Below are 26811 nucleotides of genomic sequence, written 5' to 3'. Positions count from 1 at the left end.
AATGAATTTATGAACAACATTTTCCTCGCATGGTCCACACTAAGCACATACTTTGTTTTTTGTACTACACACCGAATATACAGAAATATCTTATTAAAATGTGTTTTCAGATTTGCTGGTAATTCCTGGAATAGACCACAAATCACTTCATTATACACTTCGTAACAATAAAAGAACTAATTGACAGCTTCGTGAAGCTAAATAATCTTTAAAGACCATTACTACTATCACTATTTTGTAAGTCTGTAATATTGATTACTTACATTATTAATGATTACAATGTACTTTAAAATATACCATTAACATGAGACACAGTGGGATGGAGGTTGTACCTTGTCAAATGAGTTTATGAACAACATTTTCCTCGCATGGTCCACACTAAACACATACTTTGTTCTTTGTACTACACACCGCATATACAGAAATATCTTATTAAAATGTGTTTTCAGAGTTGCTGGTAATTCCTGGAATAGACCACAAATCACTTCATTATACACTTCGTGACAATAAAAGAACTAATTGACAGCACAAGAGTTACTGCACTGAGCTATCGAAATCATGGGATAGTGATATGCATATATACAGATGGCGGTAGTATCACGTACACAAGTTATAAAAGGGAAGTGTGTAAGCAGACCTGCCATTTGCACTCAGGTGAGTCATGTGAACAGGTTCCCAACCTGATTATGATCTCACAACAGGAATACACAGACTTTGAATGTGGAATGGTAATTAGTGGTAGACGCATGGATCATTCCATTTCGGAAATCATTTGGAATTCAATATTGCGCTGAGAATACCAAATTTCAGACATTACCTCTCACCATGAGCAATGCTGTGGTCAACGGCATTCACTGAATGGCTGAGAATTGAGATGTTTCCATAGATTTGTCAGTGCTAACAGACGAGCAACAGTGCATGAAATAACCACAGAAATCAATGTGGGACGTACAATGAACTTATCCATTAGAACAGTGCAGTGAAATTTGGCATTAATGGGCTATGGCAGCAGATGGCCGATGTGAGTGCTTTTTCTAACAACACTGGTCAGGTGAATTCCAATTACAGTTGGTAAGTGTGATGGTAGGGTTCGATTGTGGCGCAGACCCCACAAAGCCATGTACCCACGTTGTCAACAAGGCACTGCACAAGCTGGTGGTGGTTCTGTAACGATGTAGGCTGTGTTTACATGGAATGGACTGGTTCCTGTAGTCCTGCTGAGCTGACCACTGACTGGAAATGGGATGTTCAGATACTTGGAGACTATTTGCAGCCATTCATGGACTTCATGTTCCCAAACATCAACTGAATTTTTATTTATGACAATGCACCATGTCACCACGCTACAATCGTTCACGACTGGTTTGAAGAACATCCTGGACAATGCGAGCGAATGATTGGGCCACCCAGATCACCCAACATGAATCCCATCGAACATTTATGGGACATAATCAAGAGGTCACTTCCTGCACAAAATCCTGCACTAGCAACACTTTTGCAACTATGGACAGCTATAGAGGCAATATGGCTCAATATTTGCTGCATTAAGGCAAAAGAAGGTCCGACACGATATCAGGAAGTGTCCCGTGACTTTCATCACCTCAGTGTATGTAATGACTACTACACTGCAATAGTGCCTACATATTATTATTATTATTGCTATTAGTGACAGTGGTCAGACGCAAACCATTTGCAGCTTGAAGACTTCCAATTTCTGCCATATTAGAAGTAGGAGTCCTGCAATCAATTGATTTGGGTACAAACAACAAATGCAGTGCATAAATTTTAATTTGGTTGATTTTAGATATGTATGTGGGTTAGGGTGAAGCATGTGTCAGTAAGGAGAGGAATGGTGCAGAGCAGTCACATTTTGTAACAATTGTCTATCATCAATGTGGACAGTTAGCTTCCTTTACCAAAAAGTTGTTGGTAGCACTCACTGATGGTAAAAAAAATGCTATGACAACAAAATATAATTAATCTTTCATCATTTTAAAAATGGAAGTGTTCGAAGAAATTGATATTTCGTTCTAAAGTTTATATAGGCCTGATTCTGATGATGGTGGTGGGGGCAGAGGAGGGGGCACTAGCTTATATCTGACTGAACTCAGAGAGGTTGGGAACCACCACTCTAGATGGTCCACAAATAAATTGGCATAGGATGGGGCCATGGGGCATTTTGGGTGCCCATTGTTGTACCATGGATTTACAGACACTATCAAAAGATACATGTCCTAAGCAACATGCCTCAGGTAAATCACATTCCGTATGAATTTAGAGGATTCACGTCAACTAGATATCAAGTCGGCTGCTACATTTCTTCAGCTTTAGCTTCCCTAATAGCAGTCTCTTACCCTTTCCCCTATCTCCTTTAAAACTGTAATTACTTTGAACTATCCTACATTTTTTGAGTAGTACGATTGACTAAATAATGCATACACAATGAGATAATTATACAAATATGTGACATAATTGTACATTCGTGTTTGGCAAACAATGGCCAACAAAGGGAGGCAAAACCTAGCCTTAGCTATAAAGTGAACATTTGATTGCTCAAACATATAATATGAGGGCATTCTGAGTTACAATAGTAATATGTAGGTAAGTAATGAGTATGTACAGAGTATGATGAATTAGCACACAAGACAGATTAGAAACCAGGTATGAATATGGACTACAGCGGGAGTACACTACCTCAATATATATGTATAGAAGGAGAGGGTAGAGTTGTAAATTATATTAATAGGATTCTGCACCCTAATCCATATGTAATGTATGTATGGCATGCTGGAAAGGATAAGTGAACCTAGAGGAAAAGGAAGACCTGTACCTGAGAGAAAAAGGAGAATGCGTAAATAAAATCAAACAATGGAAAATCCAGGCTGGAATATAACAATATTATGAAAAGGAAAGTTGCTACTCACAATATAGTGGAGAGCTGAGGTGCAGATAGGCACAAAAAAAAAAAGACTGTCACAAATAAATAAAGCTTTTGGCCATTAAGGTCTTTGTCAACAGTGGACACACTCACACACACGAATGCAACTTGCACACACAACCACTGTCTCAGCCAACTGAAACCACACTGGAGTGAGTGTGTGTGTGTGTGTATGTCTATCTTTATTGTTGACAAAGGCCTCAACGACCAAAAGCTTTATTTATTTGTGACTGTCTTTTTGTTGTGCCTATCTGTGACTCAGCATCTCTGCTATATGGTGAGTAGCAACTTTCCTTTTCATAAGAATGCACAAACAGGGACACTATCACAGTTGGAGAGTTAAATGATGGTGTAGAGATAATCCTCCAATGGAAAGAGGTGTATCTTGACAGTTACTATGTAAGCAGGACTGTTAGTCCATGGAAACAGGTGTATCTTCACAGGGACTATGTAAATAGGACTGTCAGCCTCGAGGTTGCCCCAAAGTAGCAAAGGAGTTGAATTTACCTGAGTTTGTTAAAGTGTTTCATATGCTAATTTAAAAGATGGAATAATGAAGAGGTAAGTGCCGATTTCTGTATGCTACTCTTAAGGATTGGAAAGGAATGTAACTGATTACAGAATGCCTGACAGCAAAGGGTTGTTAATTGTTCAAAATGCGACTCCTCTGGTTTGATGGCTGTCTCATAAATACCGAAAGTGTCTGATGAGAAAACCAGCCTTATATAAATGGATGTTGTGTTTCCTATAATAACTTACCGTATTTACTCGAATCTAAGCCGCACCTGAAATTTGAGACTCGAAATTCAAGGGGAGAGAAAAGTTTTAGGCCGCACCTCCAAAACGAAACAAAGTTCGTCCATTGTAATATGAGACACAATTTAGGTCGAATGAATGACGATACAGCTACAGTAGTTTGGTTTGAGTCGTACGCTTAGCAGTTAAGCTTTACCAGGTACCCATTGCTATGCGTCAGGCGCTCCATCCATATTTATATGGGTACCCTCCCTTTTTCACGTGCTTTGTCTGGTTTGAATTGATTGCTTATTTTGCTTTGATCTGATAAGTACCGTTCTCTTTGTTATAGGTGTTTACGTCACTCTAAGCTGAAAATGCATTACTGTACTTTGTCATGCATTGTTTGTCGCATTCTGATAATGAGTGTTTACGGCCTGTAGTCGCTCGCGGCATAGCTTGCTTTCGTGCACGCTACCGCCGCTTACAATTAAAAAGAGAGAGAGAGAAAGAGGAATCGTCTCATTAGCGAGACAATGGCAAGAGACTGCTATTTGTTATTACTTACACTGCTGCTTTCTTTGATAATGATCAACAAGAACCAAATAATAGACTGCATATGATAGATGATGTTCTGAACAAGAGTTTAGCGAAACTTTTTCTCCATTTGAAAATCTTTGCAGACGCCTCTTTAGTACATTACATTCTGCACAGAAATTAGAGTCATCTTAGATTTAAAAATCTAGTCAATTGCCGTGCTTCATTTCTGACTGTATCACTATTAGGCATAAGAATAATACAAATATAAACATGACATAAAATGTATATTCTTCCGCGTTTGCTGTTGTCTCACTCTAGTTTCATAGTTTATTAGGCAGACAGGAATTAAACAAGATAGCAGCAAACACGAAAGAATACATGGCAAAATGTTTATATTCTTATTATTCTTATGGTGAAGAGAATACTGCATGTGATTCACAAAAAAAGTTCCTATTAGCAACCATCTCTTCTCACAGGTAGGAAAAAATTCGGAAAGTAGAGTTGGCCATATTGATAAACATCCCAAACTGTCTTGCCAGTCGGATTTTTGTAGTACATTGATATGCTGCTACATTCGAAGATGAACAATACGGCATTTGTATTTACTTCATTGGATAATGTATGAAAATGTAATGGTCGAAACTCGGGGCGGAGAAAAAAAGCTCGTCTTCCACCTTTTTTTTATTTATTTACTGATGCATAGATTTTGGCGCTAGTATTTATCTTTGTGCCTGCAAAGCATGCCTGTGTAGCTTACTTTGCACTCGATTCTAAGCCGCAGGCGATTTTTTAGATTACAAAAACCGGAAAAAAAGTGCGGCTTAGATTCGAGTAAATACGATACACAGATCAATATCCCATTATAGCTTTGTAAGTTTAGTAGAATTTCATATACTCTTCCTATGGGAAGGGTGACTTTAGTTTGCTAAAAGTTTGTATTAGAGGAATTTCTATTTTATTATTATTATATTGTTGCTGGAGATGAGAGGTGACATGGTTGAGTTTACAAGAATTTTTTATGAGAGTTTTGGGTAATTTGGTCCACAAGCAGAAAATAGGGAGATATCATAGAACTATTTGATGATCCATATAGTTAATAAATATTTGTTATCTGTGGTTTCATATTCATAGAAAGCGTGAGTCCCTGGTAGAGGTGTAAAGAGACTTAATGAAAGTGCTGTGAGGACAATGGTTTATACCACAAAAAGTCATTTAAATAATGAATTGGTATAGCCTGCTGTTTGGACATGTGTTTAATTTACGTGCACGTATTCTAGAATGGATGGACACAGCATACCTGTAAGGTGGGATGATGACAGAAACCTTAATACGTTCGTGTACCTTCTGGTTCAGTGGTTTATTCTGTGTTGTCAGGTGCTGCCTTGCACATGTGATGCGAGCCATGGAAGAAGTACAGTCATGAAATACCAAAGACAGCATGCAAACAAGAGAAAAGCTGCTATCTTTATATTCAATTGGTATTTGTATACCAAGACAGACCATTTTGGACATAGTCTGCATAAATCTATTGGTGATGTTCTGAATAACAAATCAACTTTGTCGTGCACGGTCATTGTGAATGAGAGTACAATATACAACACACTTGATGAGAAGCATTGTATTTATTTTGAGTATTTGGATGTTGGCTGGTACTCTTAACTATAAGCAATAACAGCAACACTTTGAAAAACAAAGCCCAGTAGGCAGATGTTGGAGAGTGAGAAGATATAGCCTGGTGAGCGAAATTGGATAAATGAAAGCCGTAGCTCATGAGTAGGCTTTATCTATCCAGTCACTATCATGATAGAGAAGCAGCGGAACACCATACCGCACATTATGAACACCAAAAGCCGGAACAAAAATTTTCAAAACTACGCAATTTATACATGGCATAAAAAACACAATGAAATTAAACATAGTATTCACCAATAGCTATATTGCATTACAGTGTTGCTTAACTGCAAAGGTTGACAGAGCTTGGTGAACAAACAGTACTCGCCAGGAGTACTTCAGTTTTTGCTGGTTGAGAACTAAGGAGTCGAGCTGCAAAGCAGAAGTGTGCAAATAGTATTTTACATGGTACTGTGTAGCAACTATAGACTGTTTTAGAGCAATAACTGAAGAATTTGTGAATTCTTGACATGATATTGTTCAATTGCAAAAAATCTGCCAATACCTGCTTCACAGGTCATATGTTATTTCTGAATGAAACAATAAATAAATACAAACACAACTACTTAAAAAATTTTATTTACAATTCTTGCCAGGTATAAATTACATACAGAAGTAAGTATGTACATCCAGTCAAAGTACAATATGAGAAAAGAGTCACTTGGGAGTCTGTCAATTTCTCAACACTTCCTTAAACTGTGGGTGGCTATTTTTTTCTCATACTGCTCTTCATCTTCTGACTGAGATTTTACATTACTGTGGTGTATCAATCTGTACATATATTATTTTTTTAAGGTATACTGTAGCACCATCACACTTTACAATGATTCATTTCAGCTCTCTTGATCAACAATGATAAGCTATTGACTGGCATAAAAATATGGATAAAATGATGATGACCATAAAATAATTTATGAAAGGAATGTAATGAAGATGCATATTTTCATCATCACTGCCACATTTCAGTTGGTACCATCAACGGTAACCTTGACGCTCATATTGCAAAGTTGTTTCAAACAACTTTCAGTCTTTATAACATGTTTTTATGCATGACTTACAGACATAACAAGTTTCATTTATTGTAAACATGACAATATTTATAGAAGAAGAAACTATTTTACATAGCACCTTCCTTGAGAGTCATTTCCTGGGGTTCATTTAATCAGAAGAGTTTGAGCTGTCATGCTTTGGCAAATCGTTACTGGACTTCATTTATTTATTTGTACACATCATTTCTCATTTTGTATCATATATGAAATATTTTCTGAGGTTTGTACTTGTGACCTGAAAGCATTTGCACTATGTTTGACACGCAATAGTGCTTCAGTTTTCTGTTGTGTATTTCACATACACACATCAGTACCGACAGAAACTGATGACCCTGCTGCCCCTACAGAGTGGGAGGGTGGTGGAGCAGCAGGATGGAGACTGTAAAAGTAAACAAGAAAATATAAAACACAAACACATACACATTACATTTACAAGAAATTTTTAGTAATATGAGGAAGTACTGGAAGTGATATTACAGTTTACATTCTGGATGGGAAAGGAGGGGGAGAGGAGGTGTGTGTGTGTGTGTGTGTGTGTGTGTGTGTGTGTGTTGTGGAGGGGGAGCAACAATGGTGCAAACTGAAAACTGGAAAACTGCAAAGCCTACCCTGAGAAAGTGGTTGCAGAAGTGCTAGAAGGAACAAGGTACTGAATATGAAGATTTTATAGTACATCCTAATAGACATTCTTTGGTTCTCAGATATTTAACTTTTCATGCCTTCTCAGGTGAAGCAAGCTTGCTCATTTATGCGACATTAGGATATAACTTAAATTCATTAAAAAAAAATCATAGATATAAAAACTGTTCAATTACTGAAAGCATTAAATTCATCACTTCAATAAATTAGCAGGTTTTGCCTACATTCAATAAATTAGCAGGTTTTAGCTTCTCCAAATTAAATATTATCTACAGCTCATATTTACTATCCAGAACCATTTACTTTAATAAAATATAACATACAAAAGATTTTAATTTGTTCAAGCATGCTCTTTACATAGACTCTTAAGTTCATTAGCACATGCTTATATAAGTTTTTGCATAATCTATGGTCCTTAAATACACTTCTAAACATATAGCTAATTTACCATCAGAATTATTATTTGGCAATAGTGGGGGTGAGGGTGGGGGGGGGGGGAGGGGAAGTCTGATATTTTATACTTTCAAGAATTGTTCTAAAACATTCATTTTTTTGCTGCTATAATTCATATGTCTGAATTGATGAAATTTATTTTCCAATAGTTATAACTTGTGACATCGTTATACCACCACTGGCTAATTACTTCAGTTTATAAGTCCATTATTATGGAACTAAAATATTAACTTGCTGGTACTTGCTGATACTGTGATTGTTATTACACTGAGTTTCAGGCAATTAGTTCCATAAAGCGCGCGCGTGTGTGTGTGTGTGTGTGTGTGTGTGTGTGTGTGTGTGTGTGTGTGTGTGTGTGTGTGTACATTCACATATACACAAAAGTAGGCAACCATGAGAATATTTTCATATAAGTGAATGTAGGTAGGTCTACAATGGGTTCCCATCAGTCCCTTGAGGCGAAACGTGGTGCAAGTCAGCCATCTAAAACCTCAATACTTTACTGCCAGTGCTATGATTCTTTCATGTAAAGCCCTGAATTGAGATCCTTCCCTGATATATTCTCTCCATATCAACCACAAACCTAAAATCAGTAACATCCTTGTCAAACAATATGACATTTCCTGATGTCCCTACCCCAGGACTTTCACTCTTACAATTGTTCCAGCTGTTAAGTATGGCACATGCACCCATGCACATAATGCAAGAGGGTTAAAGTGACTTTTCCCGAATTTTTTGATTGAAACTGCAGTAAGAGGCCAGTCTGGAATGCGAGTGATTTTTACAAACTCACATCGTGAGGCTAGGTGGCTTATAAGTTTGTAACCACTACAATATTTTTATTTATGAATCAATTTTATTCAATTTGATGTCTTTTGGAAAGCTAAAAGAATCAACTATAATATAAACTTATTAAAATGCTGTAATTATGCATCAAATATTTACAAATTTATAATGAAAGACATCTCCACTGTGGGTGTTGCCTCAAATAACACCTATTATCGTATTTTCCAACATAAAATCAGAAGGGCGTTTTTCCTTTTTGCTAAATATGATACTTTTTCAATAAAGCTATAGTGCTCGTTGCTTCAAATGGCTAAGCAGCAATACCTGATAAAAACATGAAAGTTTTGTGAACTATGCCCAAAAGAAAACAGTCATTGTATGCAAAACATATGTAATGCATTTACCACCAAAATGTAAAACTGATAATGTGCACTGTACATGTAAAAGAATTGTACAGTGAACTTTGTTTTGTATCTGTAAAATGAGTGACTGCTGCATCACTGTTCTCAGTGTCCTGGAGAATATCAACTGCATAATTAATTCTTACAAGATTCTGAAAATGTTATTTTCGAGCAATGAATTTGCTGAGTATCTCTGCCAAAAATTTCAAAACTTGACACATCATTACATATCAAAATATCAGGCTCACTACTTAAAACCAAGCACAGAAACACTCCCTGACACTCTATGCATCAATATAGAGTATTTTGTGGAAAACTACTCAGGATTCTGCACAAGAATTTCACTAGCAGTAGTGTGTACTACAAAATAGAGGAATGCATTAGTCAGTGTACTAGTGTTGGATAAGTGATCGGTCACAGCATGATACAAACACATTCTGTTTTCCAGAAAACAGCTCTCGCCCTTATGGTGGAACAAATACCACACATCTCATATGTTGCTTACTTTGTTGATGGCAGTTCTGCGCAATATAAAAACTTCCAGAACTTTGTAAATTCATGTCATCACAAGCAAGACCATGAAGTACAAAATGTTATTTTTAACTAGTTATGACAAAAATGCGTGTGATGGAGTTGGTGATATTACCAAAAGTTCAGCAACAAGAGCAAGTTTACTGTGTGCATATGACAACCACATTTTAAGCGAAAAGATCTTTTTACATCTGCCAAAAATCACGCTCCAGAAATATAAACATTTTATGTTATGACAGAAGAAATAACAAAATTCACAAATGTATTACAAAAACTATATGAAACTGGTTTACCATTGAGAGAAGAGTTAATCATCTTCACAAACTACTGCATGAAAGCAGGTTGCTGATAAAGTGTGTTTAGTTAACTACTAAAGTCAAACAAGTTCAGCTTAGGCTTTGAAAGAAAGCCTCTATCAGTATTAAAGAAGAAATGTTCATTGCAGCTATCTGCGATAATCGATGGAGGCTTGCAAAAATTCTGGAGATTAATGAAAAACATAGAGATGCAAAGATTTAATGGATGAGACTAAGTGAACTTTCCTTGGTTTTTTCATGGCCACTTCATGCTGATGTTTGCTGGATCCCTTATTTTAATGACTTTGCCTGCTTCTAGCACAAGTACCTGTCACTTATGTGCTTTCATGTTAAACACTGTGATGGATCAAAGGAAGATGTTTTATTATAGTTTCAACATGGTAGTTGTTTTCATATTAACATATTGGTGCAGTAGCCTGATTTACAATGATATGTGTTAAATATTCATCTTTTATTATTAAACTAGCCTTTTCCTCATGGCCTGGCCTGCATACACGTTCAGCACATATTTCTCACATCTCCTCCTCCTCTCTTGTTCCACTCCTCTCCCTCTCTGTCACCATCTCTTTCTCTCCCCATCTCTCTGTCAACCCTCTTCTCCTCCCTCCGTCCAACTACTCCTTGATCCCCTTCCTCAGACCTATCACAACCTAGGTCCACAGCTCATGGTCTAGTGGCTAGCGTTGCTGCCTCTGGATCATGGAGTCCTGGGTTCGATTCCTGGCTGGGTTGGGGATTTTCTCTGCCCAGGGACTGGGTGTTTGTGTTGTCCTCATCATTTCATCATCATCATCATCATCATTCATGAAAGTGGCAAGATTGGACTGAGTAAAGATTGGGAATCGGTACGGGCTCTGATAACCACGCAGTTGAGTGCCCCATACCCGAAACAACATCATCATCATCACCACCATCATCTAGGTTCCCTCTGATCCATGCCCTCCCTGCCCGCTCTCTGCTCACCTCCTCCTTCCTCCATCTCTGTCCATTTCCTCCTGCACCCCTCTCTGTCCATCACCTCCTCCCTCCTTGTCCATATCTTCTCCCCTCCCCTCTGTGTCAAGGTACTGCTCCTCTCCTATCATGCTCTGTGTGCCTCCTTCTCCCTCTTCTCTCTGTTTATTTCCTCCTACCCCTCCCTCAGTTCCTCCCTCCTCCATGTCCAGCCTATATGGAAGGGGCTGGGAAACTGACATGGAAGGGGCTAGGAAACCATTTTGTGCCCTTAATGTGTAGGATGCACTGTAAAGTAAGGCAGTAAGGCAGGCTGATACTATTCAGCTCCTATTGGAACTAGGAGTACTGATACACAAGAGGCCTGTTCTTTCTGTGCCAAATTTGGTTGAAATCAATCCAGGGGTTTGAGAGGAGATCCTGAACATACACACATACACTCTGCTTTATATACTGAACTGATACAGTACAATGAAAGTGTAGCTATTCACACAGGTCCAGAGAGGGCTGTAATTACTGTATGGAAGCAAAACTTGCTAGATATGCTAACACATGAAGTGGATCCGATTTACGCTGGAAAAAAAATTAATTCCAATTTTGGCCACAAGATGGAAATCTGGTGTAGCACACTTTTTGTATAGCAGTATGACATCCATGATGCCTTTTGATAAGCCTTGAACATGAGTGAACAGTATACCAATAGAGAAGAGAGACTGTGTGCTGTTAGTGAAACTGTTTTATGTGAATGGCAGCAATTACAGGGGATAGGCAAAATAATGTGAACACCTGTACTTACTTAGGAATGGTCTATTAATAAGCGGTTGGACCCCCATTTACCTGTAATACAGCTGCTTTGGCATACAATGACTATACAGTCTCCAGTGGAATGTTATGCCACTCTTCGATCAGAATCTCTTCTAACTCCTGTAGTGACGAGGGAGACGAAAATCTGCTCTGGAATCTGCCCTCCAATACTGTCCACAAGGGTTTGATAATGTTCAAGTATGGGGACTGTGCTGGCCAGGGAAGACACTGTAGTTCTGTTGCATATTCCTCATACCTCGATTGTACTGTCCTGACTGTGTGAATGGGTGCATTATCATCCTGAAATATGGCATCATTGTTGGGGAACACCTGAATCATGGTGTGCATCTGATCACCTAAAATGTTCACATAATCATTGGCCGTAACCTGTAACACGACCTTTGGAGTAATGATGGTACCAGCAGAATATCATAATATGGCTGCCCACACCAGCACACATCCACCTCCATGCTTAACCCTTGGAATAAAGCAATCAGGATTGTAAGCTTTTTTTGGCTTTCTCCAGATGTAAACCTGGCCCGATGCTTGGTGTGGTACCTGGAAGAGGAAAGTGTGCTATTCTGGTGGAAGCTACTGACAAGGTTGCTGTTAGTGTTGCTGTAACTGACCATGCAGCACATATCCTGGGTAGTACTAGTGCTTGTTCAGTGTCGTGAGAATTGTCCATCACGTGGTCAACAGTATGGAAAGTTCTGTGGCCTATTTTACATTGGTATCCATACAAGATCCGAACGGTGCAGCAACTGAAAGCTAATGAACCACAGCAGTGTTCAGAATTTGCTCTTTGGATTCTGGCACAGATCGAAGTTGATGAGATGTAGCGGGAAATATTCTATGGAGTGACGAGGCACATTTTACACTACAGGGTGCACAGAATAAACAGAACTGCCAAATTTGGGATACTGTTAAACCGTGTGTTGTGCACGAGGACCCACTGCACTTGCTGTATGTGACTGTGTGGTGTGGATTCACAAGCACCTTTATTCTCAGTCCAGTCTTCTTTAAAGAGAATACACCCTGACCACCTGTCATGTACACTGTGATGTTTATGCATTATTGAGACCTCCTTGTACAGCATGTGATACCTACTTTGAAAGTCAGTAACTGTGTGGAAACAATTGTTTTCATGCAAGATGGGGCAGCACCTCATCCCACTCACGCAGTGAAAACATCTGCTTAATGCAACCTTCCACAAACATGATATCTCCAGAGGTCTTCCAGATGCGTGGCCTGCAAGATCACCTGATCTGAGTCCAAATGGTTTTCGGCTCATGGAATATCTAAAGTAATGCATTTACCGTGGACACATTTGGTCTCTCCCCAATCTGAAGGTCAGTGAACAGGAACACAGTTGCTCAGATTACACCAGAACTGCTGTAAGCAACTGCTGACCACTTCATTTTACAGATGCAGCAGATCATCGACTTCTCTGGTGCTCATATTGAACAAATTGTGCAAGTGGCAGTTAATAAAATCAATGTTATGCCTTTCTCACTTGTTTGATCTTTTCTGCCCATGTCCCACTCCTACTCCATTACATATGGAAACATTTCTAAACGTCTTTCTTGCATTTACAGCACCAGATTTGCACCTAGTGACAAAAACTGGAACTTTTTTTCCAAATGTAAATCAGTTCTACTGTAACGCATTAGAATGTATATCAAGCTCTGCTGCCCACAAAAGACCTCCTTGAGGGAAAAATATTTTAACCATCTTTCATATTGTACTATCTTACACCAAATTTTCACAATCATCTCTGACATGAGGGCAACACGATTTTGTTATTTTTCCATCCCCCTCCCCCTCTCCTTCTCTTTGTTTCTTTCTGATCCCTTTTTAATTTTTAATTCCACTATTCATTTGTTCATTTTTCTTCCCTATCTACATTTTGATTCTCCCTCTAGTTGTATATCACACTTGGACTGAAGCTGGCACAGTACTTTCCAGTATACTCTCTGACACCTTCCCCTTCATCTTTGTTTTCCCTCATCCTCACAACATGTAAGTCTCTCTCATCCTGGGTCTGAGTAACCTGTCACTCCGTTCTATCATCCTATCATACTACTTCTTTTTCTTTCTGAGAAAGGAACATTGTCCCAGAGGCTATGATTAGTTCCTACACTTTTAAATGTGTCTATCAGCAGCACGAGAATTTTGCCTCCTAAACGTAAATACTGGCCAGTCATTTTGTCATAATACAAAACGGAGTAGTGTTAAAGTACTGCTACAATGACAGGAACCCAATTTCTAAATAAGCCTACTTTCTCTACATACTCTATGACACTACAAAACCCTTGTACAATCGAAGGCAGCATATAAATCAGGATACTGAACTTGATGTACAAGATCAAAAAACTGACAAGCTCAAACAAAGGAACAGAAGAGAGGTCTAATGATCTGTTAAGAAAAAGGTGAATGAGAGCTCAGGAAAACTGGCTAAAGGAGTAACAAAGTCAGGCAAATTACACTGTCAGGAGGAAGAAAGCAATCTCTTTTGGTCATGCAACAGGACCAGGCTGATAAAAACAGCATCACACAAGTTAAGGAACTCAAAGGTAATACTACAGATCACAGGGCATGACGATGGGGCGAAGGATTGATAGCTCAGTAAGGTAACATAACAAAAGCACTGGATAGAAATATCTTTAAACAGAAAATTGTGGACTAGAGGGTACCATTAGTTGAAGTCATGCCAGTCCACCAACGATCAGGGGCAGAAGAATAACGAATGCTCATATCCAGATGATGTAGTGTAACACATACAATATAATTTTTTTTTTGCTTCGTTCCACAATGTATGATTCAATAATATACAATGTTGGGGGGGGGGGGGGGGGGGGATCTGAAGCATCCAGAAGGGGAAGAGAAACAACTGCAACTTCGCAGGCTGAGAGGATATGTTAAGACATTAAAAATAGAGTCAAATTTACAGAGAATTTGGCAGTATGATCCCACTTATCAGTTAAATGTTGCAACCACTCTGGCCTGAATCCATGCACTGACTTGGTTGGGAAGGTTGTCAGAAGGTCATTGTACGCTCTCCTGAGGAAAGGCTGGCCCACAATTGTTGCAACCAGTCCTGGATATCCTGGATGCTGACACTGGGATGGAGCTGACTTCTGAGCTGGTCCCACATGTTCTGTTGGCAACAGATCTGGAGATCTTGCTGACCATGGGAGTACCTCAATGTCATACCGGCAGTTTATAGAATGTTGAAAAATGGCACAATGATAGGATCACGTGTGATGCAACATATGAGGACACAGTATTCTGTGACATACCACTGTGCCATCAGAATTCCCTCAATCACTAACAGCTGTGACCTGAACTCATACCAAATGGCTCCAACACCATGACACTAAGAGTAACACTGCTGGGCCTCTCCAAAATATTGGGAGAATGGGACCTCTTCCCAGGTCACCATCACACTTGCTGACAATGGTCATTTTGGTCAGTGTAGAACTGCAATTCATTGCTGAACACATTATGATACCATCCAACAGCAGACAACGCTTCCTGGTCACGGTGCTACTCAAAATTCATCTGTCTGTGTTGTGGTGTTAAAAGCTGCCTGTGCAATGGACAATAATTCCCTAGTCTGGTTGCTGCTAGTCTCCGACAAATGGCGTGGCAAGACAGAAGATATTGCAGGTAGGCAGATCTGAACAGGTTACAATGTGATTGGTGTGTAGTACGATAACCTTCCCTTCTGGTGGTCAGACAGGGCCGACCAGAACCTTGACAACAAGTATGCCTGCCCCCAATTTCCCATGCAGTCCAACATCGGGCCACTGTACACCCAAATGGTCCACAAATCTGGATATTGCACAAATCAACCAGCTAACCAAGTGGAGACCTATATTGAGGCCTTTTTGTGGTTTATCAGGTGCTGATAACTCTCTCTCACACTATTATGTTGCGTCTTTGTGTCCTTCACAGTAATCAATCATCATCTCACACTGTTCATGGCCCTTCACACCCCTTACATACCCTACCAGGCCTGGTAACAACACTAAATAGGAACAACACTCATGCTCTCCGGTGGCCACTGCACCTGCCCACAGAATTGGAATTCTAATCACTTACAGAACTGCCAATGGTTCATACATGTACGAAGTTACACTGACATTCAATCTTCTTCTGTGTCCTTCTTTTTTTGTAAGACAGTGTATTTGCTCCTCAGTGTTTGTAAAATAACCCCTTAGGAGAAACACCATATTTTCTTTAGAATAATATCATTTAAAAGAACTGAAAATGTGTACTTACACCTTTTAATTTTGTGACTGCAAAGTCTAAGTCCACCATTAATTTATCAAGCACTAAGTTTACTGTTACTGGAGGAAAAATTAAATGAAAGAAAAGAATAGTAATATACACAAGATTTAATGGTCCACAGTTATAGGGGAAAACCTTAAAGAAACAAGTGTCACTTAAAATGAATTGCTGATACAATGTTCATGGCTCAAGTGTACGCAAGTGTTGTCTATTGGTTGCACAAATTTGGCCAAACTGTTTATTTTTTTTTTATCACCAATGTGACTAGGATGATTCTGGAAAGTGTTATAATGTTAATAATTATAGTTGTTTCATAACTTAATAAGTATGTAGTTTTTAGAATTATTTGCTCTTTGCTTGCTTACCTAAAAGATGTTGCACAGACCTAAGAATCTGTCATACTCACATCCCATACTATTGTAGACCTAATATTTATAGATTTATGGTATATTTGGCATAGGTATGTAGGTTAGTGAATATGAAAAAATATAATTTATTACTTTCACAAATACTCCAAGATGACAGAAGGTATATCACAGTTCAGCTTCCCATCAAATACATTGAAACAGTGAACTACTGCTGTGAAAGACATGAGATGACCTATAGAAGAAAATGAGTGCAAAGATACACCCCAAAATGAAATAAACATGTTCCTAACATATACTGCAACTCAGTAATACAAAATGAAAAAAAATTTAAATTACTGAGTTATTAACACAATATACACAAAATTGCTGTCAAGGGAGAGAGAGAGAGAGAGAGAGAGAGAGAGAGAGAGAGAGAGGAGGGGGGGTGTTCATAATTTATATGCTGATATGCTGTTGTTAATTATTACAAACCTTTCTCAAGAGGCATTTATTTCTTCTATATTTAAATGCGCAATGAACCTGAGTCGCATTTGAAGAGCAGGCCTCAATCTCCGAATAATACACTCTACTTCATTTTTCATTGTGTCACCAACAAACATGTACTTTATATGGTACCTGAGCTGTTGCTAAGGAAATAAACTCTATTTGAAATTAACACATAATGATTAAAAGTTTCGCATTCACGATTCATTTAAACATCATTAACACTGCTTCTTTCAGGAGTGCTAGTTCTGCATGGTTCGCAAGAGAGCTTCTGTAAAGTTTGGAAGGTAGGAGACGAGGTACTGGCAGAAGTAAGGCTGTGAGGAAGGGGCGTGAGTCGTGCTTAGGTAGCTCAGTTGGTAGAGCACTTGCCCGCGAAAGGGAAAAGGTCCCGAGTTCGAGTCTCGGTCCGGCACGCAGTTTTAATCTGCCAGGAAGTTTAACATTGCACCAGTACTTCTGACCACTGATCCAGACACAACCACTGATCTTCTTCACTCTCTCCTGATAAACATCTGGAACTTGGAGAGCATGTCAAAAGAGTGGTGAGAAGGACTCCTTGTTAAACTGCCATAATTGGAGGGAAATCACCTTCCTTTTGATTCCAAGTGATGGTGCGAATAATCCTTGATAAAATCAAGATGCACATCAAACTGCAGGTAAGAAAGGAGCAAGCTGGTTTTAAAAGTAACTTTTCCTGCATAGACCAAATAAACTTAGAGTCATTATAGAACAATAAAATGAATTCATCACTAGTCCTCACAATCTTTTGTAGACTCTGATAAGGCCTTGGACTCAATAAAAAGAAGTCATATGTGGAAATCTTTGAAAAATTATGTGATACCAGAGACGATGGTAAAAGTTATCGGGAGACTTACAATAACTGCACATGCCAAGTCATCCACATGGGTAAAGTTAAGGAGCACTTCCCAGTTAAGTCTAGAGTTCACCAAGAATGTATTTTATCTCCAATTATCTTTTTACTAGCGTTAGATAAAGTGATGAAAGTGCTGGAGGAGAAGAAGAGATTGATACTATGGGAATTGACTGCATGATCAGAAGATCTTTAGTTTGCCAAAACTTGCCTCCTATCAAAGTACCATGCTGAGATGGAAGGAAAGCTGCAGGACCTTGAACATGAAGCCAAGATTGTCAGGCTGAAAATGAATGCTGCCAATACAAAGAATATGAAAATCAATACAAGAGATACGAGAAAGCTAAGAGTCAATAATGAGGATACTGAAATGGTAAACAAGCTCACATAGCTAGGGAGTGTAGTTACTGAATATGAAGGAGCATCTGCTGATGTCAGAGCAAGAATCCGAAAGACAAATGGGGGCTTCATCCAGCTGCATCCAATATGGAGGGGCACAGATTTCTGTAACAACTAAATTTTGAATATTTAGAACAAGTGTGAAAACAGTGCTGCTATACAGTTGTGAACTTCATCACCAAGGGTTTGCAAGTCTTTCTCAGGAGATGTCTTTGGAAAACTCTTAAAATCTTTTGACCAAATGCGTTATCAACAAAGACCTTTGGAATCAAACAAGAGAAGAACCTATCGCCATTCAAATCAAGAGGAGAAAATCGAGTTGCCTCGAACGCACCTCACGGAAAGGCCAGGATGCTGTAGAGAGACAATGTTTCTTCTGGAACCCACAGGGTGAAAGGAAGCGAGGAAGACCAAGGACATCATGGAGGCAGAGAGTGCAAAATAGGACTAGAAGGAGGAGAAAATATTTGCAGAATTGAAGACTCTTGCTTGAAATACAGTATGCTGGCAGAGCTCTATCGAAGCCCTAAGAGGAACACGAAATAAATCAAGTAAGCCACTTACACTTTCTGCCATTATTATTATAAAATTTGTAATCTATCAGAGAGCTTAACTTAAGATAAAAAATAAACCTTGAAGCTTTGTGTTTTTTTAGTGCGTATTGCCCTTTAAGATATCTCAAACAAAGATGTGCCAGTAACGTCTTAAATAATGGCATAAATGGCGGTTTTTCTGGACCCAACAATTTTCTAAGTGGTTGGACCTAGACTTAATACGAAAACCCTCTAACCACACGTGATTTTCCAATTTTTCATACAAAATCATGGAGCATTTTTATTCAGAAAAAAATTATCTACGAATATGTAAAACTTTCGAATAGTGTGCTTGAGCACCCAACAACACACAACCTACAAGAATTTCAGATATACAATAGTTGTAACTTAAAAGCACAAATAAACCATTCGAAAAAAGCAAAAATCAGAAATTTCTGATCACTTGTTAGGTACATGAATCCAATGACTATATCGAGAAAAAGGATACAGAAGGTCACAGATAGGATCCATATACTGCAGAGTTGGTGAATTCCTGTCCACTTGTTCCAATAATTCATAGAGCTCAAGCGTAAGGTCCAACACACAACGTGGACGATCTGTGTTCAGTCTTTGTAGAAATGGCCCCACCAAATGGCACAAAAAGAGCAACTGTGCTTCACTTTGGACAAGTGGCCGTATCTGCTCTTTCACAAACCTGAAAAAGGGAACAGATATTAACAGTACTGTCAGTTTTGTGTTCTGCATTTCAAGCAACATTCATTTAGCAGGCACATACTTGTTAGTGGATTATGCACAGTGTATCATAATTAATGGTATACATGCATACAGTTGAAAATAAACTATACTAGAAGAAAAGCAATCACAGTACACATGGGCTCTAAAATTTGTACCTTAAGACCTATTTAGGTGAAACAAATTTCTTCTACTGCAAGCTCTCAGCTTTCCATACGTTGAGAAGTGGTAATACACACCAAAACAAGAAAAAAAAGTCCAGTAAACATGGGCTCTAAAGTGCATACCTTGAGAGTTATGAACACTTCTTCATATCTGCTAGTGTGAATCACATTTCATCTACTGAAGAAGTGCTCATATATCTTAAACTATGCACTTTAGATCCCATGTTTATTGGATAATTTTTTCTTGTTTTAGTCCACATTGCCTCCTCCCAAAATATGGAAAGCAAAGAGCTTTCATTAAGAGAGATTTTTTTCATGGTAATGAAGATGAAAAAGTGCTCATAGCTCTTTCAGTATGCATTTTAGAGCCCTTGTTTACAGAGATTTTTTTGTTTCTAATGCCATGTACTTTCAACTGTATGCATTAACATGGTTAATTATGACAAACTGCCTATTGGCTTCTGTCTCGGGTTCTTCGGCCGACGTTCATCTAATGATTTTTCTGACGTTTCGCCAGCACGAGTGACTGGCATTGTCAAAGCTTCACCCTCCATTGCCGGTGGTGAACTGGAGGCAAGCTCGCGGCCGCAGGCTATATGTACCTGGCGCGCTCGCCTCCAGTTCACCACCGGCAATGGAGGGTGAAGCTTTGACAATGCCAGCCACTCGTGCTGGCGAAACGTCAGAAAAATCATTAGATGAACGTCGGCCGAAGAACCCGAGACAGAAGCCAATAGGCAGTTTGTCAACAAGTGGGCACGAAAGCCTTAACAATTTTGTATTGTTAATTATGTTACATCTGGTATACATTGTGATAAATAAATGTGAAAAGTTAAAAGTGGGCTAGACTGAGGCGGATCCCAGTTTTTTCCAGCACTTTAGCCATAACTTCTACTGGAGAACATCCTTTTACTTCATGCCCACCTGCAAATGAAAGGCTTCTTTGTTCAACAGGTAGTGATCTAACCTCATATACATATTTATTCTCTATCCTGGATTTTCCACCATCATAAATATGAAAGAACAGTGAAAAAATTCCTCAAAAGGCACCTGGGGTTAACATCATCTATTAAATCCAAAACATATCACACACAGTACACACTAACACAAAACTCATGGTATTAATTATAGTGTACAAGAGTACAAAAGAAAAAGTATACCATGACATACACTAAGGTATATCCTTACATACCCTATAGTATACCATGACATACACTAAGGTATATCCTTACATACCCTACAGTATACCATGACATACACTTACAAGCCTAAACATTATGAGCATCTACTTAATAATGTATTGATTCACCTCTGAAACACAGTCCTGCATGGCATGGGTACAACAAGTCCTTGATAGGTTTTATGTCTATGCACAGGTCCATAAATTATGGGCTAGTGGTTTGTGAGTGCCAAGCTACTGCAGAAAAAGGATATGCATCCCTAAGTCACCTTATTAACAAATAAGACTCGCAACCAGAAGTTTTATTATATAATGAGCAAAGAGTAAAATAAAATAACATGCCGAGTATAAATGTACATATATTGGTGTCAGGTTTTATTTTTATTTTGCATGTGGTGAGCCATATTGATGGACAGCATACATCTTCAGCATGGGACGGTGGTCAGAGCGACTTCATAAGAGGAAATAACTGAATGGGAGCAGCTTCGTAAGAGGAAATAACTGATTGGGTGTGGAAATTCCATAAACTGCCATCCTGTTCTAGAAATGTGGTGGAGTTGCAAAGAATGATTATATTGACAATGGACACATGTTGTATGAGATGAAATCGAACTTTGAAAATTATTACTGTTTACTGGTATACTGAATGATGGTTGTCGTCATATCAAAAGTGGAGTTCAAAAATATCAATTCTGGATTTTAAAGTAATTATCACAGATTTTGAGAAGTCTGAGAGAACATTGGTCACACAAATGTAAAGCAGACAACACAACATTAGAAGAAGCAACTGGTGCCCAGCAACACCTGAGATGTCTGGGTTGGGGTACAGGTTTTGAGCAACCATTCACCTAGATGGTGGGGCATCCAGACACAACAATCAACCAGGCAACATGTTTCCATCAATCCACAATCCAATCTCAATGGTTGTATGTCTGATGCAGTTGTAATTGACAGCATTGTTAAGTCAACATGGTAACATGTGGTGGTGGGGGGGGGGGGGGGGTCATCCGCTGTGGACCCCATCTTCAACAAGTGCATTAAACAGTGTTTTCCAAAATATCTGGGCCTTTAACACCATTGTACTCTGCTTTACAGTGTGGGTAAGATTCATTCCGTGGTGAGACATGGACGTCCATGGTACTCATGGTTTCATCGTACTTCAACCATTTTCCTTCGATATTCACAACAAAAGCACAAAAATAGTTGGTCAGCTTTGCTGTTTCTATGGTGCTCACTGCCAGGTACCAGGCCACAGCAATCTACCCTTTGTCAAAGCCATTCATCTCAGTAGATTTCCCCAGTTGTGACCCATATTGACACTGGAATGATTCCCCATTTGTCTCTACTTCATTTATATACTTTATTTACCATATTACATGCCACAATGCCTCCAGGTGGTATTCAGTCTAGTGGTGGGCAGTGGTAATAATGTTTTGGTTCATCAGTGGATGTACACTAATTAATATGCAAACCGAGAAACATATCTCTGCACCAATTCCTCTATTTTATCCACATATACCACCACTCCAGCTTAGCAGTTTATGTATACACCTCACAGATACTACAGTTCCCAGCAACAGGAAATATAATACACTATTAATTATACAAATGTCTATCACAATTTAGAACAATATATAAATACACTGAGTAAATATTCGGCTGTTAAGATCTGCAAGACTAAATTATGAGTAATAAATAAATAAGAGTAGAACATTCATCAAGAGTGGTAATACAATTAGTTCCAGAAAATCAAAAGTTCTAATGAAAATTTTTGAACAAATAACAAAAAGGATTTTCACCATCCAATTTCGCAATAAATGCAATAAAAATTCAAGAGAGCACATTATAATGTAGTTTCATGACCACTAATAATGCTTATGTAAATAAAAACTGAAATATGTATGGTACAAACAAAATCACAAAGTTCAGATTCACAACAGCTGACTACAGAAACCTAGTGAAATGCAGATTAACTGCTAGACCATTTGGGAAGGTTTTGTAAAATCATTGTAAAAACGGTTATAGAATTTGACACAAAATGCAGAACTCTTGACACAAACTTCTGAGTAAATGTATGGTACATCATATGCCAGAGCAAGGTGTCAACTCATATCTCTTTTCAACCTAAAATACTTGTTTTGGCATAATATTTACCTCACACTGACATGGAACTTCATTTCAAAGGTTCTGTGTCTGAAGACTGCAAGTGCTGGAACCCGTAATGTCAGATTAACGTTAAAAAAATAAATAATAATAATAATAATAATAATAAAATTTAAAAAAACTTTAAGCAATCAAGAGAGAATTATTCACAAAAGTCCTTCGGTGTTAGTAGAAATAAATGTTTGGTTCTGTACATTAGTACAGGTTGTTATTTCATTTAAACAGTCACTGAAACTGCCTGCCTTAAAATCAGATATTTCCTTATATTTTTTCCACATATTGATGCCACCTTTGTGGTGGGAACACAAGACAGAATGGTCCAGGATAAATTTCTGCTGCCCATCAAGGTCATTAATGAGAAGATAAAATTTAGAATAGGGACTGAAAATAAAATGTGTGGATGCAGAATGGGCATACATTAGCAAAAATTAGTGGTCATGGATCACTGCCTAGATTAAAACCATGTGACCAAAGTGTTATGCAGAATACCAGTAAATGGATTCAGGAATGCTCTTAATAACAGGACATTATCAAGACCAAAACAAATGAGGTGACTGACGGGAGAGATGAGCAATGTACAGAATCCTAAACTGACAACAGTTTGCCACAACTGCATCTATCAAGCTGAAACCTGACTGGTGATGCTGAGACTCAACTACAGCTTTTCCCCACCATTAAGTGCACAATCAGTCTTGGAACAACGCTGATTTCTAACGAAACCTACAAATTGATGACACAGCTGCTAATCAATTTTTCTGTTGAATACCATCACACGTCTTCAATTAACTTCACTTAATTAAAATCCTCACTAGCTTATATTAGTAGAATCTTTGTCACATCTACATTTTATCATATGTAACATGAAATCCTTACGCAATACTGCTGTTTAAATAAACTGTAACATTAATCTGTAGCTGCAGAAACAAGTATACAAAAACATGCATTTTTAAATTACTTACTGTGGAACAGTTGTAATCTGACCAACACCAGCATGATGCCACATTGAATGTGCCAGTGCAAGAGTGTATGAAAATTTGTTTTCTAGGAGAGCATCATGGGTAGCAACAAATTTAAAAATCTGGAATGGAGAGCTGCGATATGTCCAATGTGCCAACTGTGGGCAACTTATCACTTGCACCAGGCGTTCATGAAGAACACACCAGTATGAGTCGGGAAGTGCAGCCATGATGAGACCAATAGAGTTGATCCACAAATGAATTTGGCTTGGGGGAATCACTGTATAGCTGAAATTGTGAACGAAAATAGCATAATTATTAAATGACAAAACAGAAAAGAATAACAATGTGTCCACTTTATGTTTGCTCACCCTTTGGCAACAACATCCAGAAGGTTGTTTCCCACCATTGTAGGAGTAACAGGAACGGCCATTAGTTCTACACAAGTGACATACAGAGCATGTGCTGCTGGGTTTGGAAATTCATTAAATCTCCAATCTGTTGATGGAAACTGTGATTTTCCTGACATTGCTACATTAGATTTAAGGATCATTAAACTATGACAACAAGAATTTTGTTCCACTTCTAAAAATACTAATAACAATGAATACTGATACCAATGAATACATCCAAAATTGCCATATAGTCAAGAAAATTATTTTAATTCAGTACCAATAATATGGCATTATTTTGTGTGCATTTTATTCCAAGCATTGCATTTTTCAATGCAAAGATAGGATCTGAATAGAAAACATTAGATTAGAACCATTTCAATAAATCAAATTTTTTTTTCACTGAGAGGAACTGTTCAGGTCTTCTACTCCTTAGAAACACTAATCACACTGTATTAAACAAATATGGATAAATGGCAATATACTCAGATTTATCCAAGGAATGTTTCAACATCTTCTATATATTAGTACAAAAATATAGTCAGAGCAATGGTATTTGGATTCATCATCTTCTATCTATTAGTACAAAAATATGGTCAGAGTAATGGTATCGGTATGCATGCAACAGCATGTGCCACCTAATATGTCACAAAATGCCGCATAGAAAAATGCAATTTTCTGGGGCTCAAATTCTACTGGTGATAGAAAAGTAAGGTCAAATGTTTTGGATAGCCCTTGGGCTATGGACCATTTGTATACCCCACAGAAGGATCATCTCACACTAACTGTCCTACCATACAGGGTCAAAGTAAGAATATTACACACTTCCTCCAGCTTAGACATACGGAGCAAATCGGTTGGTTCTTTTGCATTATATATGGTTTATGGTGCACCTTAAGGGGCTTATGAAGGCAGCATCATTTAGTTCATGGGTGGTTCCTGTGAAAACCCAAAAAACACGCTTTTTATGTACCGACACTGAACCGCAGATTCCAAGATGACTATACACATCAAATGACTGAAATTTTCACGATGTATTCCGAAGATCCAGATGTTGAAAGTTACTCTGATAAAAGCTTTATAACTTTTAAAAAGAAGAATTGCTTCATTTCTGAAGGCAACCATACAATTTTGTTTTTTACATTGGCAGCACTGAATGCCACTCTTCATCACTGCCCAAGTGCTGCACATACAAACAGATCAATAACAGAGATTTTCATAAAAATCTCTGAGTATTGCTTTTAACTTTTCATAGACTTAAATAACTTTAAGGGTATCAGATTGGATATGAAAGGTGCTAGAAAAAATGATAGTTTATGTTGCTATGTGTTTAATTAGCTCAAGAAAGAAAGATTGTCTTTATTATAACTTCAAAAATAATTCCATTCACTGACGGACTGACCCCCCCCCCCCCCCCCTTTTTTCCGATGGGGAGGGGGGTGTCATTGACCTAAGGCATGAAGTTTCTTTGATAACTGATCAATCTCACCTAGCAATTTTGCTGTTTCTAACACAAACTATCAATATATTTGCACTGATGACTGCTTTATATCCTTTTTATCCGCAGTACTAGGCCAAGAACCTACACAAAGCTTTTAGGTGCTCAGGCCTATCAAAACTGTATTGCAATGAAGAGGTGTTGGAGTGAGCTGTAACAGCTGTTGCAGAAGCTCATACGACCTTGTGCGTGGCTTCTGAAAAATTTAACATACCCTATTATATGGTATTCAGTAAGCACCGCATAAAAAAAAGAGGCGAGTGCTCAGCCAGTATTTTCCAAAAATGAAGAGAAATCTATACTGAAAGCTTGTGCCAAATGTTCTGAGTAGGGATATCCCCTTACAATCTCGAATTTGCACATATTTGCTACAACTCTTTTAGACAGACAATGCTGAACAATTTCTAAGTTTAAAAACAGCTTTCCTGGATAAGATTGGGCACACTCACTAATGAAGTGTCACAAAAACATGTATTCTAAATGGGTTGATACTAACATCAAATGAGCTCGAGCTGCACTATCCCCTGAAAATATCGAGGAATATATGAAGAACCATGAAATAACTTTAGAAGATGCATCTGACTCAAATATTTTCAATTATGGTGACTATGACCTGAGTGATGATCCAGGGAAGAAGACAAGAATATATCACAGAGGTGTTGAACAACCAAAAAAGGCAATGAATTTTTCTGAAGTGCAACATCAATAATGGTTTGTGGGTCTGCTGATGGTGTGCTTTTACCACCCTATATCCTACACAAAATTCTACATCTTTATGAAACTTGAAACGAAAGAGCTCCGTACGGCCCACCATGTTGCAATAAGCTTTGTCGCTCAACAGGATCATGATTTAACTATACAGTCAGTGGTCGGATCAATGCCCAAACAGTCAGAGATTGGTTTGTGAGTAGTTTTTTATCTCATGCAAAACGCT

At 38.3% G+C, this 26811-nt stretch overlaps 1 protein-coding gene across 1 annotated transcript in view; it reads right to left on the bottom strand.

The window, feature by feature from the left end:
• Nucleotides 1-6447: 6447 nt before the first annotated feature.
• Nucleotides 6448-26811, bottom strand: part of LOC126187385 (mediator of RNA polymerase II transcription subunit 23) — a 152986-nt gene continuing 132622 nt past the window's right edge. Inside the window, exons 19-23 of the mRNA XM_049928435.1 lie at nucleotides 24359-24518; nucleotides 23991-24275; nucleotides 19280-19486; nucleotides 16954-17097; nucleotides 6448-7312 (exon numbers count right to left, since the gene is read on the bottom strand). Of these exons, the coding sequence (XP_049784392.1) occupies nucleotides 16959-17097; nucleotides 19280-19486; nucleotides 23991-24275; nucleotides 24359-24518 (791 nt within the window). The 3' untranslated portion in view covers nucleotides 6448-7312; nucleotides 16954-16958. The remainder of the gene's footprint in view (nucleotides 7313-16953; nucleotides 17098-19279; nucleotides 19487-23990; nucleotides 24276-24358; nucleotides 24519-26811) is intronic.

The sequence above is a fragment of the Schistocerca cancellata genome, chromosome 5, assembly GCF_023864275.1.
Source record: "Schistocerca cancellata isolate TAMUIC-IGC-003103 chromosome 5, iqSchCanc2.1, whole genome shotgun sequence".
Lineage (NCBI taxonomy): Eukaryota > Metazoa > Arthropoda > Insecta > Orthoptera > Acrididae > Schistocerca > Schistocerca cancellata.
Note: the sequence above shows the minus strand (reverse complement) of the source record. Positions and strands in the feature narration are given on the sequence as shown.